Source organism: Notothenia coriiceps, unplaced genomic scaffold (genome assembly GCF_000735185.1).
Source record: "Notothenia coriiceps isolate Sejong01 unplaced genomic scaffold, NC01 NC01_scaffold00021674, whole genome shotgun sequence".
NCBI lineage: Eukaryota > Metazoa > Chordata > Actinopteri > Perciformes > Nototheniidae > Notothenia > Notothenia coriiceps.
Genome location: NW_011354375.1, coordinates 24,281 through 43,396, shown reverse-complemented (window position 1 = coordinate 43,396; position 19,116 = coordinate 24,281). Strand labels below are relative to the sequence as shown.

Here is a 19,116-nt window from a genome sequence, read left to right as displayed (position 1 = left end):
ATAGTACAGTATGTCAAATAATTGGAAAAGAAGACATAATAAAGTATGCTGAAAATGTAATTCTAAAAAGTCACAGTGTAGTATGTCGACATTTAAAAAAAAAGAAACTCTTAGTATAATATGTGGAAAATGTCATGAACATTTTCAGTGTATGAAAAAGTCGAAACAAATTAATAGAATAATATGTCAAAAATAACGTTAGAAAGCTTCAAAGTATAGTATGTCCGAAAACATATTTAAAAAAGTAATAGTATAGTATGTCCAAAAGTATAATGAAAAACATCATTGTAAAGTATGTTGAAAATAGTAGTGTTTATTGTATATAAAGTATAGTATTAGGACTTTTTTATACTTTGTATCGAAATACTTTACAATGATTTGTTCTTCTACATACTATGGAATTATTTTCAATATCACTCAATATTGTAGTTCTTAAATATATATGTAAACATTTATTAGACAGCAGTATTCATGTGTTAATAAGAACCATTTTCAAATAAATTCAGTCAATTAAAGTTGAAAACATTTTCTAACAAATCTTTGTTGATAAAAAATGCAATAATTTATTTCCATAACAAGCTTCAAACATACCCTTCCTATTTCCCCTTATTATAAGCATTCTGAAGCTTCTGTGTTAAGATGAGCTGCAACACTTTCTGAAACACAAAGGAAACCCTCTGGAGAGCTGGGATGTTGGCTGCCTTCTTCTTAAAGCATATTCAAGTATCAAGCATCATTAACCTACATTTGATTGATTTTGCTGACTTATAACTGAACTATTGAGGCAGTATACCTCACCTGTAGTGAGGGGCCCAGCCCTTCGTATGTTTTACTGCACTACACCATGACTTTCTTCAAATGTTCCAACATACTATGATACTACATTTTTGTTATACTAGGTCTTTTTTTTTTTTTAAAACACGTTAATAAGGTCTTTTTATTCTCCAGTGAGTCTGCTGAGTTCTCTCTTGCTCCAATATAAAACAGTCAGCAAAAAGAATAAAACAACAAGAACCAAAAGGATATTTTCATCTGTGTAAATGCAACCTGCTTCAGCATTAATCTGGACGGAGAGCCTGGTAGATTAAGGCCTGAACGCTTCTCTCTGCTACTCTGCAACAGAAGGGCCCGGATAGCAAATCCCAGGCTTTAAATCAGAGGAGGTTCAGCAGCTTATGATGCAATCATGGCCCTGTCTGTGGCTGGGGGGGGGGGCGCGCTATCACTACGGGACAAAATGCAGAGAAATGTCATGAGGTATGGAAGAGCTGGGCCAAGGTCATCGCTTTAAATACAGTTTGATGACTAGACAAAATGCAATCTAAACCAATCACACTCAGCCAACACTATATCCCCCAAATGTCAATGCAATATTTGCCGTCTTAGCTCGGTGCTCAGCTCCTAAAAAACACCCGGGTCTACCCTGCTTGATACTATGCATTCAAACTTCATTTGGTTTCAAAAAAAGCATCCTGCATTTCTTTCCTTAATGCAACTGCCTATTTACATATTTACAGTGAGACTAGCATATTAAAATAATTGAACTAAGCAATTTGATTCAATGTGAGAAACAATACATATTTAAGCATTTCATTTACGCTTTTATCGTTTGGATGAACATTACTAATACTCATGAGTGAATCTGACTGAAGGGTGAACAGCAGACATTTTATTACACTTTATTTTTTAAATAGTGGCAAGACTGTGAAACTGTTACAGCTGAACCAAACCGAGTCGATTCGTGTCGAGCACTTTTTTGCTGTTTAAAAAAGAAAACCCTTATTCATATTTGCAACACAGATAAAGCGCCAGTGTCAAAGTGTGGCCAGCTTCCTGTGATTTACAAAGTGATGCAGACCACCAAATCCTAAGTGATATACAAGTCCATGTTAAAAAAATAACATCAACCCCTCTCCATGCACTGTGGATGAATGGATTTGGTCGACAAAATGGCTGCTCCAGGAAGTCAGCTTCGCAGTCCAGCAGTACAAAACACTGATGTAAATCCTGAGTCTTCACAAATGTTGGCATGTGCGGGGACTACAGTACAACAGCACAGGGAAAAGCACACAATATGGTATTTCAACATAATATTCCATCATCTAATGGGAGAAATGTCCATGAGTTCAGACGCTGATCCGATGCTTTCAAGAGGAATTGAGAATATGATAGAGGATTTGAAAACAGGAGTGAACTCTATGGCACTGAAGTGTAAATGCATCCTAAAATCCAAACGGTCAAGTACCAAGACGACATGTAGATGGAGAACAGTGTGAACACACTGTGGGTGGTTCAGTTGTGGCTTTGCTCCCGGGCTTTTTGGTTCATCATTGTTTTAAGTAAAGGTTAATTGTGAAGAAATAAATACTAAATACTCAACATCACAGATCTAAAAAACAAACAAACATGAAGCCGAATGGGAGAAACAATACACCACAAAAGCAATATCTTTACATAGTAAACACATTGATACCTCACTTCCCCTGCAGATGTACATTAAAAAATATATTTGACATTGTACACAGCATCATAGCTGGAAATCAGTAGGATGAGCCAATCAGCACAGAATGCCGATCGGCCCCTCCTACTCTTTCCAGGTTCATCATTGTCACTGTTCCAAGGTCACGACCTCCACGGCCTGACCGTCGAGCGTCACCGTGTTATCGATGCGCGTGGTGACGGGCGCCATGGCGACTTGCACGGCCCGGTTGCCATGGGCGAGGCTGGTCACTACCGTCTGGTACATGCTGACCGGGATCGGGATCTGGACCATACCTGGGGGGTGGGGGCACAGATGTTAGGGTTTAGACTCACAGCAGCACTGTTAACCTGCCGGTGGGATGGCTGCATGCCGAGCAGGGATCAACATCTGTTTTATCCCAGCAGCTGGAATAAGGGATTAAAGAACTAATCATTTTTTAGTCAGACGGAACAATGAACGGCATCATTCTGATGACGGATTTTTAACTCAATGTTTGATTTTTGGCTGTGAGCAGTAAAGAATCTTGATGAAAGGGTGCAGCAAGGGCCGATAAAGAATCCATTTCACTTCAGAGCTAAGATGATAACAGCAGCCTCTCTCAAGAGACCTTTTAGGTAGTTATTAGATTGACCAGATAACAATTGGTGGTCACAGTCAAATGTGAAGATTTGCTCGTTTCTACTATAACTATTGACCATTTCAGTCATTTATCAGTTAAAGTTGTATAGCACCTGCTGGTTCAAGATTTTCAGAGGTTAGGATTTTGAGTTGGTAATAAATTGGATGAGACCACACCATGCTGGGCTCTTGAAACGGGCAAACATCCCTAACTGTGACATTTTAAAGACTGATCAAATCATAAAACAAAGTCATAAACAGATTAATTAATAAAGAAATGAAATTGTTGCAGCCTTATGCTAACTTTTTGTAATCTTGCCACTACAGTTTAACTCTGTCCAGGTAGTAGTCTGTGACAGGAGGCAGCCATGTTGCAGAGATGGCATTTCTGAACAATGGTCCGATTGAACGTTCTTGAGCTTCCCCCAGGCCCAGCTGTGTGTGTGTGTGTGTGTGTGTGTGTGTGTGTGTGTGTGTGTGTGTGTGTGTGTGTGTGTGTGTGTGTAGGGATTACTGCTGCATCACGTGGGTCTCGCCCCACCCTGCAAGCTGTCACAGTGTCACAGGGAGGCAGGAAGGTCAGTGTGAGGGGTGGCAGAGGCTAATGCCCGCTCCGTTTACTGTGAGCTCAGACACTGAATGCACCAAACACACATCAACCCTGTCAAGGTAAATATATTATGAGTGCAGGTCTTTTGGTCAGAGCATTCAGCTACCAAGCTCCCTTTCTCTGGAACCAACTTCCTGTTTGTGGGTTTTAATAAAGCCTAAAGTTAGAGCTGGTTTAAGATGAACCTTTGTTTGTCCTTTGAGTCCTACATTTTATGGTATTTTATTTTTACTGTCTTTTTGTTTTTATTTTATCTCGTTTTATTCATATTTTATCATTTGTCATTACTTTTATCATTTTCTTGTGAATTAAATTATATTTTACACTGTCATCTATGTTTGTTGATCTGTAAAGCCCACTGAGACTAATGTTTTTTGTGATAGGGGGCTATATAATTAAACTTTGATTTGATTATTCGCCATCCTTCAAGTCTCCCAAAATAAAATCAGGCACCTTTTTTTAGGCTAGCTTTCTAGTTATTGGTCCTCTAATGTGGGCCCTTGCTAAGCCCACTCGCCGGTGATTTGCGACAGGGTTAAGATCTGCTGATGCAGGTGATTGTGCTGGCTGTGATTGAGGAGGGGGGCTTAGGGGAGGGGGCAGGGGGCCTGGCATGGTGACATACGGGGCCCGCACAGTGACTGAGTGAAGGGCCTCATCGGGCCACTCCAACACTGTCACTCCGACATTAAGGGTGGTGTGTGGTGTGTGCATGTATTAGTGTGTGTTTCTGCCTCTGTTAGCGGAGGGTGGACACACAAGCCAATCAGACGTCTGGCTGCTGCACTTCAAACAGACTCTCCACTCCTGGGCAGCACTCCAGTGATTAGCTAAGGTCAATAGTGAGGAGAAGGACTGGCTCTGGCAGCTCCATTAGCTGGTGGAGAGCCGGAGCAGCAAAACGACTCCTTATGGTTCAGGGAGCAATTAGTGGCACAAAGGCTCAGGAAATAAACTAAATAACTTGGATTTACAGCAGTGCATACAAATACACCGTGTTTATACGATTGTACCGTGGCAAATAAAAAACCCTAAGAGTATAACTTACGCACCAGCACGTACAATGTTCTTGCTTGTTTGAAGTGAATATGTCAGCACTGTTCTTGTTGTTTGAGTCTTAATGGTTTATTGAACATATTGTACGTGGCTTTGGATAAAAGAGTCTTCTAAATGCAATGTAATGTAATACGTTAGCATTCTGCACCATATTTCAGAAGGGCTGTCTGCTTTGAATATTCTTTATGTTTTTCTTACATCAAATGATGTGTTTGTGTGCTGACAGCTGGCCCAATGATAAGTCAATGGACTGATAATGGAGTGGATCGGCCCCTGAGAGCCTGGACTAGTGTACCGTGTGTGTGTGTGTTGTGTGTGTGTGTTTATCCTACTGTCGGATGGTACTGATTAGAGTAAATGGTAAAAGAGAACAAAGATTGACGGATTGATGAGACGTGTGTACTAAACCTTTTGTCTGTTATATTTGCTGGAGATTAGTTATTATTAACTGAAGTGTAATAAATCATGTGTTGCATCCCTGCATTGATTTGAAATGAGCATGATTCAAAGCATTAATTGGCACACAAAAAAGATTAAATTTCATTATTTTGGCTCCAGCAGTTATTGTTACATTTGTATTAATATGAGAAATACAATTTTAAACAGCTTTTAAATCACACTGGTAATTTAGCCAGCAATTGACATCTAATTATAAAGTTTGTATTCACGCTGAGTTTCCTTTGTATATCTGTATTTTTGTAAAATATGCTACTGACACTTCCAGGCTACCTTTAGTGAGTGATCCGATTAGCAGCATGTCCCCTGGTGTTAATCAGTGACCAGCAGTAGCTTTACATTCCCCCCAGGGTATGGATGGACATCAAAAAGGCTGTTAATGCTATCCATGAGGATGTGAGGACAAACTGGTCCAGTCCCAGTAGCAATGCATCGCCATATCAAAGGATGCATGTGCCTGTGAGGAAGCTAACAATGGGCTCCTGCATCTAACGTATCATTAAAAGAAGGGAAGATACACACACAAAAAACCCACACCATCTGTCACATCAGCACATGGTAGATTAAAGTGCAGCAGCTCAGAGGCTGCAGTGCTACTGCGGGAGATTACACTTAGAGAGGCTAATTAGACATGCCATTGGCTGGGGAACACACACACATGTACCAATTAGTACACATGTGAAAAACTAAGTTTATGGTGTGTATTTTACTCTAACTTTAAAATCCCTTAAATGTGACACCCGTGTGAGACGCAAAAAAGAAAGATGATCGATGACTCAAGAAATCTGAATTTACTGCGCACTAAAAAAGTTAAATATTCAGTGTCTACTATTATTGAAATAGTTGTGGATTAAAGAGAGCGTTAGGATTTTAGTAGCTGAAGTTTCTATTAACAACAGATAGTGTGTGAGAGTAGGGACACTAATAATGATCCATGGTATTTATACAGCGCTTTTCCTGGTGTCCAAAGACGCTTGGTGATGTAAATACTCCACCAGTGTCACTTAAGCTATAATTAGTGCTATAGACATTTAAAATATATACTTTATATGATCACTATATCATTTCTGTGATTTAAGAGGCATTTTGCATGTTGATCCTAACGTTATTGATGAACATGTCGTATACCTGTGGCATCTTGGACCCCCGCCAGGGCCCCAACAGCAGCTGCTGTCTCTGCCAGGACAATCTGCCCCCCGCCCTGCAGAGTGGCCTCTGCCAGCGTCGCTACAGCATGGGCTGCTGCCTCGCTGCAACACACACAAACACACACATCAGATACTGTGAACAACATGTAAAAACACAGGCATCCTTTTACTGTGCATACAATTTAGAATGAGATGTCACACACGCAGGATAGATGTCCTGTAGCTGTCAGGTACAATCACTGGTACAAAGTACACACGCAGCCTGCTCACAAAGGGTTATTACAGAGATGTGGGGTGAAGAGGTAGGAGTGTATGAGCTGTAAGAGGCTTTTCTAGTCAGGCCTTATGGAGAATCTGTCACATCTCCAATAGGGGCCAGGTGCCACGGGTCTAACAAAGCACTTTTATTAACCAGATCTACCCAGTGGATTTACCAGCAGCCTATTGGAAGTGTTCACAGCTTGGTCTATAATCGCATCTGAGACAGAGCTAAGATAAGACAAGAGGAGGTGGAGCCGAGCAGAGACGCATTAATGATGCACTCATACTGTTGTAAGCAGACGATGGCTCAGGAAGAGTATGGGAGTGGAGTCATGCTACATCTAGAGATGTCCCGATTCGATCACGTGATTTTCAAAAGATCGTCCATGTTCACGTCGTAAAGTCATCCTGAGGCCTTAGTTTTGGTTTAAAATGACACAAAATCATGTATGTGTTGCTTCTTTGGGGCTTGTTTTCATAGACCTGGTTGCTTATTTCTCTCAAATCTGGCAACAGAGTGGGCAGGGCACAGTGTCTAATAGTAGCAGTAAGCTAACGAGAGGCTACGTTCAGCTGGTGACTCGGGAGTCGGGACAGAGAAAATGTCAGGAGTTTGGAAGTATTATAAAATTGAAAGCGAAGGCAGTGTAAAAGCCAGATGCAATGTTTGCAAGGCGTAGGTTCCGCGTAGTGGAAAGAACAGAGCTACGTTCAACACGACCAATCTAATACGCCACCTGAGAAACAAACACCAACAACAACACGACGAGTACACAGCGGCCACTCAGGTAACGGCACTGAAACAACCGACACTTTTAAAAAGGAAAGAGAAACTGCCCCAGAACAAAATAACAGCCAAGATAGCTGAATTCATCGTGTTGGATGACCAGCCGTTATCTGTTACCTTTTTTTTCTCTTAATGCATTGCATAAAGATCGGATCGGGAAAAATCGGTATCGGCAGATTGTCAAAATCAAATGATCGGAATCGGATCGGGAGCAAAAAAAGGTGATCGGGACATCCCTGGTAGAAAAAAGGCTTCTCATACCGCCTTAAATACTGAGCCTTTTTCACATTGTGTTGTTTTCTGTTTTGTGGTAAACAGTTCTATAGGTTGCTGTTTTTACACAAATGCAGTTAAAAGAGTCAAAGCATGGCAATAAGATGCTTTACTTGTTACGCTTATAATAAGGTCGGCGTCTGAGGAGTGGAGGGTGCAGGAAGGAGTGTGTTTATGGGGCAGGTCGGTGAGGTGGGAGGGGGCCTGGTTATGGAAGGCTTTCTGAGTGAGGATGGGGATTTTGAAATGAATGTGTTAAGGGATGGGGAGCCCGTGGAGTTTCTGCAGCAAGGGGGTGATGTGAAGTCGAGCAGGGCCGATGTATTTTGGAACTCAAGGTGGTGCCAATTTTGGTCACACAGCAAAAAAGAGACGGTGGGAGAAAGAGGATCTTAACTCCCTGTGGAGCTGGGAAGCAGAGACAAAATGTTCCAGAGATGCTCTGCACAGGTAAACAGTAGAGGGTGGGGGGGGTGGACTCAGGTGGAGGCAGGTAACAAGCCCCACTGGGACAAACCCTTACACATTAATGCCTTGACATCACTGCAGGGGAGAACCAGCTACCATGTTTAAATCAAAGCAAGATAAAGATCTTTAATTGTCATTTGTAGGATCATGAATATCAAAAATGAGGATGAGGAAGAAGCTAAAGGTGTCAGCCGCAGCCAAAGACCCCCCACCTTATTTGATAGATGAGCAGACTTTCAAGCTGCTCTGTTCTGCGTTGTAATCAGACACTGCAGACGGCTGGCCCTCCCTGGGACATGATTTAAGATCCTGTTGGAGATCCCATCTGAATACAATCGAGTGGCTGATTTCCCTCAAGAAAACATTACGGCAACAACAACAACACCCCCACAGCTGAAAACAGGACAATCTATAGGTGCTGTACGGTAGTATACCTTATATTTTATTAAATAAAACACTTGTTTGAATAGCTATTTTATCTGTAATTCTATTTCAAACTGCACCAACTACATGTGATGCAAAAGGGTAGCAGTTGATTGAATGAATCAGCAAAGGGCCTTAATAATTCAACAGGCTCATTAATTAGAAGCTAAACTGCGATGACAGGTAGTTCCTGAAAACAAGTTTGAATGCTTCGTGTCATTTCATTTCCAACTGCACCAACTTTTTTTTGTAAAGGAAATTCGATTAGGTCGTTGGCCCAAATAAAAGGGTAGGAGTTTATTGAATGAATGTGCTGAGAGCCTAAGTCATTGGAAGCTGAACTACTACGGCAGGTGGTTCCTCTCCAGGCGACGGTCCTGACAGTGGTCACACTCTCAGTCCAATCATTAGGATCTGTCTGTTTGCTCTGCTGGCTGCACTCCACCTGGACTCCTCCAGGACTGTGTCAGTGACAGCTGATCACCAGATACAGGTTCTCCTTATGAAAAGTGTGGACAATTCAAACAATCCCACCTCTGTTTTCCCTATTAAACCATTTTACGTGAGGAGGTAAGAATTGTAGACCGGGACATGAGCCTTTCAAATCTTTTAAACTTAAATCACTCCAATGTAATTATGGTTCTCTGGTCTATATCTAAAAGAAATCTTTCAGGCCCAACAAAGTACAAGCCACCTAACATCCAATATCTTATGAGTTGTGACTCTAAAAGCCTTGTTCCCTTGTAAAATAACTTGTTCTCTCCCCCACCCTCACCTGTTCATAGACATAGTGACGGTGGCTCCGGACTGCATTTCGTGGCTGGCGGCGATCGCAGCTTCTGCCAGAGATGCGACTGCCTGCGTGGCCTCCGAGGCCTGAGTGGTCTGAATCGTCATTTCACCACCCTGGAGGGTGGCCCAGTTCTGATCCACCTGGAAAGGAACAATATATAAAAAGAACACAAAGCAAATAAGTATCTAGAGAGAAGAAAAAGACAACGTGAAAACGACCAATAATATCCTCTGGCTGGCTTAGATGTTGTGGTGCTGAACGGACAGCTCCCATTAATCACCCTAAATGTTTGTTTCTATGACTCATGCATTGACACTAAAATGGTTTGACCATTCGTTCTACAGTCTGTGTGTGTAGTAAACGATCAGAATGTGTTATACTACTGTACAGAACAAGGGATGAACATGGGATGCTCTAGTGGTTGCTACCTCTCCGTCAGTCACTGTGGCGTAGTTGACCTGCGCCACCGTCACCCCGGGCAGCTCCGAGGCGTCTGCCAGGGTGGCCACTGTGTGCCCTGTGCCAACCTGGGATAGTGGTGCACACAAGAACTTAAATTACTGAATGTGATTTGGATAAAAAAAAAAAAACATTAAGAACTTTTAAGACAAAGAGAGGAAGTAAATGCTACCTGGATGAGCGACACTGTCCCGTCGGGGTTGTTGACGGTCTGTACCACCGTCTGTGAGGGAACCAGGTGAGCGATGCTGGCGTTGGTCAGGTGGTGGTGGTGGTGGTGCTGGGTGGTGGTGGTGGTCGTGATCACATGATCTTCAAAAGCGTACAACAGATCCTCCCGGCCGTGCTGCTTGTAGCAGTTCTTCACGATGGTCCGCAGCGCCTGCGTCCAAGACACCTTGGGAAATGCATGATAACATGGCAAATGATTCTACAGTCTGCATAAAGGACTACAGACATGGAATGCCACATTATAGGTTGCAGTTGGTCAGGCAACTAGACTACAACAAATCATGTTGCATCTCTTGGAATCTGCTTGTTACCTATAGTTACCAATGTAAAGGATGGGACAACGGGTTGCAGCATTTCCCTGCAAAGACTGATAATGTATGACGTCATAACTTGAGTATTTCTCTCACCCTCTGTTTCTGCTCCTCGGTGCGGACGTCACTGCGGACGTTGGCCCATGGGATGTCCTCCGGCCACCACAGTGGTTTGCAGCTCTCCTTCCCCCAACCAGGCTTCCCCCGGCCCGTCGAGTACTTCAGCATCTCAGGGATGAACGCTCGCAGCTGGGCCTGAGGAGAGGAGCGCAGAGAAATGAGACGAAGCAGAGCAGAACTCCAAAGTGGAGAGCCGCAGTGTCTCTCCCAGGCTCACACGCCCTTGAGCAGGAAGCAGGAGGTGAGTATTGATCGGGAAGCTGCTGCTGAGGTTGCCAACGCCTGCAAATAGAAACAGGCTTTCTAAAAGGAGAACAATGCGATCATGTTTGCTAACAGACCAATCTATGGCTGTGGCTCCAGCCTGGTGAGACACTGAGGGGGCATGGGGGGGGATCCAGCAGTCAACCTGTACAAGCTAAGGCTCCAGCACACTCAGGTACTAACAAGGACAAGCTGGTCAATATTTGTACAAAAATCAATGTCAAACAAAAACATTAGATTTATTTTATTTTCTGGTCTATTGTTTTTACTATATGGCTGTTTTTATTTTTGTAATTGTTACGTTTATTCTGGTTTGTTTTGTGTTTGTACCTTTTATGTGATTTTATACTTATTTTATGTTTTGTGAGCTGAGCCGTGTGATTTTATATTTGATGTATCTCTCTGTACAGCACTTTGGTCTGGAGGTTTGTCAGTGCTTTCGGATTGGATTGGATTTGGATCACTTATACTACGTTATGGAACTGTAGAGACTCAAGTTATTATTTTATTATTAAAGATTGACTGTATTACTGAGTCCAATATATTGCCATTTTTTAAAGTAGGTGGTTAGAACTAGTTACTTGGTGTTGGATTTAAGAGATTATTTATTTGAGAGTCAAGAACTTCCTATAAAATATTGGCCATTATTTATTGTGTCATATCTACTCTCCCTGTTCTGATTGCTCTGTCAGCAACACTGCACAGAAGGCTCCAGGAGACTGCCATGTGCTGCAAAGCAGGGAGTGGGGGCATCTGATTGGTTGGCTATTGATCACCCAGCACACATGCTAAATGTGTGGCAGTGAGCGACATGCCACAGCTTCACCGTTTCAAGAACACGCCTGTCCTCACGCTCACCGACAGGCTGGGGGGGGTTTAGTGTCCTCAGTGCCCTGGTAATATGCATCACCAGGGGATTATATTGCACAATGAGGCACTGCAGCGTCTGCCTGCCTGACATCACGGGCAAAATGTGGTTACACAGAGAAATAAATCCATCCCTCCCCCCCTTAGACCACGTATTCTAACTGATAATCACAAACCTTTTGTGTAGGAAGATACAACAAAGTGGATCCTGATAGAAAACGGATGGACAATACTTAAGCACGCCAGCTTTAGAAAAACACGCATCCGCTACAGGGGCTTTACTTCAGACGGCACTTTATACCTGACAGAGGAACTTGGATTAACCCCAGAAAGACGGATTTAGTGGCAAAAAGATGCTTGCCTTTTCCACCTGTGGCTTATCTGTGTGTGGATGTATGTGATGCATGCGTGCTGGGCCAGATGGCCTAATTACAGTGGCTCGTGAGTTAAGTGGCGTGTTATGCTCGCACCCACCACCCCGCCCCCCCCCCAATCCTAATCCACCAAGCAATTGTCCAATCAGCATTTAGGAAGGAGCCTATGTTGCCGGGTCCCTGTCCCTAACGAGGCTGGGGGGTAATTATGGGCTCAGGCTGGACCGGGATCACCTGCTGCAGATGCTTTATATACCGGCCTTGCATCACTACACCTCACTTGGGATTTCTTCAGCTTTGTAAAACCTACTTCAGATGTCTGCATAGTGAACAATAAGCCCTGTCTTTTATGGAACAGAACAAGAGTTTTCATGTGAAAACTTGCTATTTCCAAGGTACATTTTGACGGGACAACATCCTGTCTCCACAACACCCTCACCTTTCCACCTGAGTGACAGGTTACTCACGGTAATCTCATCCGACAACCTCCAGAAAAACAAGCACCAACTAACACCCGCCCCCCGAGGAAACATCCGCCCCTCGGATTGGCTACCGTCCTCCCAGGGTTGAGGACCGTCTCTTTGGGCCCTATCATGCTGGCTGCTCTGACGATGATCCAGAGAATGCGTCGGCAGCACTGGGACGGAGTAAACAAGCCAGGTCCCCTCAGAGAGGATGGTGCAAATGTTGCAGTGAAAGGCCTCTAAGTGCAGTCTGCTCTGCACCCCCCCCCCCCCTCACTGGTACCGCAGCCTGTCTAGCAAAGGGAGGAGGCATCAAGAATACAGTCTGACTGAGTTACAAGTCCTCTTCACCGTAAAGTTAAATTACAGTATTTAAAAGAACGTTCATTAAGTGACGCTGATAGACATCCAGAAACAGCTGAAAAAAGGCAGTTGACCTTGATACAGTATATGCAGTACCTGGCTAAACTTAGGACATAAAACACAATGTGAGAATCGGATTTGTTGCCAAACGCTGCCCTCTGCTGGGACCGTCCACTCTGTGTTTGAGTCTCAGACACCAGAAGGGAATTTGGTTGGAAAACTGAGAAATAGGCCATCTCCTTTCAGACGAGAATAGATAAGATATACGACACTTCATTTCGATTCAAATGTTTTCAAATGCTTCGTCTTCTTATTTTGAGGTGAATTGTACATTCTATAGATTATTTAACACGTAAGAAAACACCATGTTGGTATTTGGCTTATGTAGATGTTGCTTTTTTTATTTGAAATATCTTTATTTGTAATTCATACTAATGTAGTCATAAATCAATCGGCGCAATGTGATATTTTGATTAAACAAATGCATGGACAAAACCCCAATAAGTATTTGCAGGTCAAATGTATTTGTTCATGGCTTCTCTGTGGCCATGTGGTTATGTTCAAATGTTTCATTTCTAATTGTTGTGTTGTGATTGTAGTAGTCTTGTCTGTTGTATTTTTTGTGACTTGATCTGGTTGTCATTTTGTTTTTGTGTTTTGACTGTCTTGCTGTTTGTACTATATGTTAGGAGGACCCCCCCATAACAACACGGTTCATCTCAAGAGGTTGATCCTAAATAAATAAAGTTCAGTACAAGCACAGACAGTATTGAGCCTGACCTGGGTCATCTTGTCCACAGAGACAGGGATACCATCGATCGTGAGGGGGGGCAGCTCTGAGGCCAGATCTCCTCCAGGGGGGGCGTGTTCAGCCAGAGCGTTCTCCAGATCCTCCAATATCATGCCCTTATACTTCCTCACCTGGAGGACAAACCACACTGGATCAGTTTGGTATCAGAAGCATTTGCTAGGTGGTGGTTCAATCATCAGGAAGTGAATTGACTGATAAACATCTAACAGAATTCATAGTGAATAACTGAAGCTAACACTCACCACATTCTCCAGAGGAGCAGCCCCAAACACCTTGTACACAGGGTTGGGTTTAGAGGGGGAGATACACAGCACTATGGCCTGCTGGCCCACTCTGGTTGTGTACTCATCCAGGGTGGCTCTGAGTTTCCTGTAAACACACACCATGCTTTACCTCCGGATCACAATACAAGCCCTGAAGCACAACAGCGACTCTAAACACTGATCCCAGCTGCTGAAAGGGGCTTCAAGTTAAGATTTATTTTATTGATCCCAATTTGGGTATGATAAAACAAGGCATTTTACATCTACAAAAGGGTAGAAAAAAAAAAAAAAATCTATAAAACATATCAAAAAAAGAAAAGAAAAGAAATATATACATATTGACAGTGAAAGATATAAATCTAATATGAAGAGCCAAATCAGATGCAATGTAAAATACTTCTGAGTTATGGTAACTGTTGATGGACAATACAGAGTGCAGTACTAGGACATGTTTCCTGGTGTTCAGGCTCACCTGAGCAGACGGGTCTGCTGCCTCTTGCGGATGGAGGGGTTAGATTCAAAGACATGAGGCCTCTTTCTTTTCTTCCCAGTTGCCACGGCAGCAGCAGCCGCCATGCCTACTGGCCCTGAGAGAGAAAGAGAAAGTTGGACTGTAAGTACAAATAAAGGCTAGAAATCACAAGGAACTACAATCTGTAGAGTTCTTGAATTCTGTTCAATACTCTCTTGAGCTTATCATCTTCATCTTGAATGTACACGTTCAAATCTTCTTATTTTTGATTTAACACATTTGATTTGCTATTCCTTTTCAAAAGTAGGCTAGATTTTAAATTGAGCCGAGTTGCCATGGTGGCACAATGGCATCATTTGGGCCCTTAAAAACTACAAGGGAAAATCAAATAAAGCATTATCAGGGGGCCTTCTAGTGGCACTGCCTCCACAAAACAGCCCACTGGCACCCCCTGCTGTTCATTTAAAAGCATTACACTGAACTCAGGCACTATAAATGTGATTCTTGGATAAGGAAAATCCAACATGCAAGATTATAACATCTACTTGTCTTTCAGACTTCCGTTGGGAAGTGTTGATGGATGTTTCTTATCAAGTTAATCCCACTCTCACTCATTTGGAGGCCCCAGACGCTCTACTTCTCTCTATAGCCCAGTGTAGACGTACCTGCTGCAGCCAGGTGCGCAGTGATCTCATCAGTGCCCGCCGAGTTCAGGATGTCTGTGTCGTCATAAGGATCATCATCTGGTGAGGACGTTGAGTCTTCGTCAGCGCTCATCATGGACGCTTCGGTATACGTGGTCACATGTACCTATACACAATGATCCAAGAACCAATGGGTTACATTTGATTTTTAACTCTTTAGAATAATAGGGCTTCCTGTTTTCCATTAGCCATTCTGCTGATATGCGAAAAATTAAATCCTGAATAACCTGAACCTGCTGGATCTGTTGGCTGACGGCACCAGCCTCGATGGTGGTCATGTGTTCTGTCTGGTGAACGACGTGTTCGTCCATTATGGGCCACCTGGTGTACACGGCTGTATCCACGGTACAATGACTGAGGAGAGAGAGGAAAGAGCAGTGTTTTACCCCTACTGTACAAGGTGCCTGAGTAATTTCCCTGTATTCATTAATAGCAGAGAACTTGTATAGGAGTCATTCCTGCTGTATTGATATAAGAAGTGTAGCTGATGCATAGTATTGCACATACAAAATGAAAACATGTAGTAGCAGCTTTCCTCAAATATATATTGCTACCATAATGCATTGAAGTATGCTTAAAATCATATGATACAACTCAATTATTCTCATCACAACAAATTAATAGCTAATGACCAAAATATTCAAAGAACATACGAATCAATCCCAACTATTGCATGGTACTTGAATCTTTCAAGACACTGCATGTATTTTGTATACATAAGTGCATCATAAATGCAAGTCCATGAAAAATAAACTTAAGCAATGTAATGCATATGTGTGCACATAATGTATGTTCATAGTGTGTTCAACAACATCAATGCACAATACTCATCAGTCTCCTTATTACAGCTCTGAACTTGTGTAAAGTGTGTGGTGCACTGACTGCTGCTCTGCCACTAGAGGGCTTCATACGGCATCAATACTTCCATCAGGAATAACACCACTGTGATCAATGTATGAAAATAATGTATATATAATGTATAATATTATATAAAATAAGGGTTTACAAGAGAATAATGGGCATTACACACATGATACTCGTTAATAGATCATACTTAGCACTCTTAGACATTTACAGTTTAAATTCAGATTCAAAGGGAATAACTGATTGTTTAATGAATATAAGAGCAAGAAGTCATTCAGAATATAAAGTGTTGAAGAGCATCTGTGTGTGGAATGGAACAACTGTATGTCTGCCAATTTGGGGCTAAACAACACTCATACAATAGGGTTTCACTAAATGCATACATATAATATTATTCTTCACACTTAGAAATGTATGACTTAATCCATACATGGTCAATGTAGACAGGCTTTTGAGAGAAATGTCCACAGGTTCGGTTTACTGGGGATAGCCTGTATAATTGATTCATAGTGGGAAGCTGATATAAAGGTATATGATATTTATTTAAACAGTTCTGTATAATACACCATTGCTTTGTCTTGAGTATTCTTGGACGGGAGTTGTTACCGACAAATGCAAAGTTAATAAGCCTAAGGAGGGAAAAGATGGCATTTGCAGCAGCCAGACAGGTTTATGGGCATGCAGTATCATCTGTAACATCAACATGGACTGTGTGAATCAATGGGATGATGCACGACTCGACAATAACATTGGCGTTTAATCATATCTAAGGCCGGTAATAAAGTAAAATCCCTATCAAATAGTAACTACTCATGACTAACTGTATTAAATAGACATTGTAACTGATCATGCGTTACAGTGCTCTCATGTTAGCCGGCTTGCTTCACATCGACAGCCAAACAGAGCTAAGCTAGCTGTGTCCTACATTTGGCTAATAAGCTAGCTAGCTAACCATTTGGCGGTGTAGCATCGGTCATCTGAATGGACATTAGCAATAATCGTTAACATCGACAATCTCCCGATGTTCGCACACTGATCACGGATGAATTCAGTGTGCAGTGAAAGGTAACAGTTAAACATTGGTAACGCAACAGCAGCTAGCACTAAACCCGCGCAATATGAAACAAAACACAGCGCTAAGCAGGCCCAGCGGCCTACGTCTCTATTCTACTCTTTCTCAGCTTCTTGTCGATACGCGCCTACAAAATGATTCCGCACAAAAGCCATATCTGTGTCATAAGTCTGCTGTAGTCAACATCTAAACAATCTGCATCTTTCGCCCCAACGCTGCCGGGTTGATGGTGCGGCTGCGCCGGGGCAGAAATAGATGGAGATTGCGCGGTAGGGCACTAACCTCAGAGCGGCTGCGCTACTTCGGGCCTGCGCGTACAGATGGTACCGAACTGTAATGGACGACAGAGGGGAGTAAGCAGCAAACAGCACTGCACTGGTGGTGCCTTCAGGTGCCCTCCCGAGCTGCTATTTTATACATTCACAATGCATACAATCAGACGTTCATTTCGGAGCGCTTTTAGCCAAAAATTAAGGCATAAAGCAGCTTTCTAGGAGGTTTTTGTTCATGCATTTAGTTTTATCAAAAATAACACATTGTGCCGATATTCTTATGACTACTTACGACTTCTTCCAGAATCGCCGGAGAACTTGCATCTGAAATATAAACCGTGTTTTGATTACCTTGTATTTTTAACAAAAAGTTGCAAATCTCTAGAGAATGTATGAAACCATTCTGTTGTGAATTACAGATAAAGATATTTCAAATACAAAAGCAGCATCGACATAAGATAAGGAAAGTATTGTGTTGTCTTTAATACATCCCTAACACAAAGACATATTTTACATAATGCATTACAACCTTTATACAGTCTATGATTACAACATAAAAAGGAAAAATAGTAGGCTACAGAGAATGTAATATAATATATCACATTGTAAACAATTGCTGTCAACGTTTCCATGTCCCTATGAGCTACTCTTCATATTAAGAAACCTAGGCAATCACACATTTGCTTTTTCCGATTATAAAGATTCGTGCCTTGCTATTAAATCCATATCGGTCATTTTTGCACCATTGATTGTGAATAATATGTACGATAGTTCTTGAACGCCACACAAGACCTGTCAAACCACGCCCCCTTTTGCCGAAGCTGGCCCCTCAACCATGGATGTGAGCTCAACCATACCGTGTGAGGTAAAGTTCTCTTCATTTAAGGATATAAACTTTATATTATAAACACATAAACAAAAACAGACAGTTCACGCTGTCATGTAGCGTTGCTGTTAAGATAGACTCATGTTAATTTTGGAAATAATCACCAATATGAAGTTAATGTTTCTCAACCGAAACACATTTATTACAATCAATAAAAACCTGTGTCGTTCAGGCACACGTTGCTAATTTCTATGTAGAATTTCCGTTTAAAAACATTATTCAAACAAGCAATGTACTAGGACACATTTACTAGAGATACATCTCTAAATCCACATTTTCACAATCTTTCTCATGGGACCTAGACTCTCACAGCAGATGTTTACAGAAGAACCTGTGCATTATTTTGCATTTCCATTTAGGCCTAACCTACATCTAGCTAAAGCTAATGAAGTTTATACAAAAAACTAACAAGGAATCCTAAGTGTTGAATCTGTTTTAGAGACAATGATCACATTACATTTCAACAGAACCTCAAACTCAAAATTGCAGGGCTGTTGTGTCCAAATGCATGAGTTTAAGATAGCTCTACCTAATAAATGAATCAGTGAGCTGAGGTGGGAGAAGTATTCAGATCTTATACTTAAGTATAGTACAAATACCGCAGTGTAGGAGTACTGTTACAAGTAAAAGTCCTGCAATCAAAAATATTACTTAAGTAAAAGTACACAAGTATTAGTATATCTCTGGTTTAAAAGAAGCCAGTGTTGTAAAGTGACTAAGTAGGTTTACTCAAGTACTGTACTTAGGTACAGTTTTGAGATACTTGTACTTTACTTGAGTATTTTAATTTGTTGCTACTTTATACTTCTACCCCACTATGTTTCAGCAGTAAATGGTGCACTTTTACTCCTTTTAATGATCAATAGTTATAAAACATATCTTATATATTATTCTGAAATGGACCAATCTGCACAATCACTACTTTTGGTACTTTAACTATATTT

The 19,116-nt window shown here is 41.8% G+C and overlaps 1 protein-coding gene across 2 annotated transcripts; it reads right to left on the bottom strand.

Moving 5' to 3' along the window:
- Positions 1-1,898: 1,898 nt before the first annotated feature.
- Positions 1,899-17,379, bottom strand: nrf1 (nuclear respiratory factor 1). Of its 2 annotated transcripts, none has more exons than XM_010780357.1 (12): positions 17,297-17,379; positions 15,306-15,432; positions 15,040-15,184; positions 14,375-14,489; positions 13,882-14,008; positions 13,609-13,749; positions 10,473-10,631; positions 10,007-10,231; positions 9,804-9,926; positions 9,358-9,515; positions 6,351-6,472; positions 1,899-2,775 (listed from the first exon to the last, which is right to left on the bottom strand). In XM_010780357.1, exons 2-12 carry the CDS (start codon positions 15,387-15,389, stop codon positions 2,609-2,611), a joined length of 1,566 nt encoding a protein of 521 aa, XP_010778659.1. In that variant the 5' UTR covers positions 15,390-15,432; positions 17,297-17,379; the 3' UTR covers positions 1,899-2,608. The 2 variants fall into 2 exon arrangements, with proteins under 2 accessions (XP_010778659.1, XP_010778660.1); XM_010780358.1 differs by having other exon boundaries at positions 9,804-9,902.
- Between the last annotated feature and the right edge of the window lie 1,737 nt (positions 17,380-19,116).

What these genes read in the sequence shown, in the direction of transcription:
- nrf1 (XM_010780357.1), bottom strand. Translation starts at nt 15,389, where the DNA reads ATGGACGAACACGTCGTTCACCAGACAGAACACATGACCACCATCGAG. An exon ending in CTGCTCCTCTGGAGAATGTG is followed by an intron (nt 13,750 to 13,881) that starts GTGAGTGTTAGC and finishes TTTGTCCTCCAG; the next exon opens with GTGAGGAAGTATAAGGGCAT. An exon ending in GTCACTATGTCTATGAACAG is followed by an intron (nt 6,473 to 9,357) that starts GTGAGGGTGGGG and finishes TGTGTGTTGCAG; the next exon opens with CGAGGCAGCAGCCCATGCTG.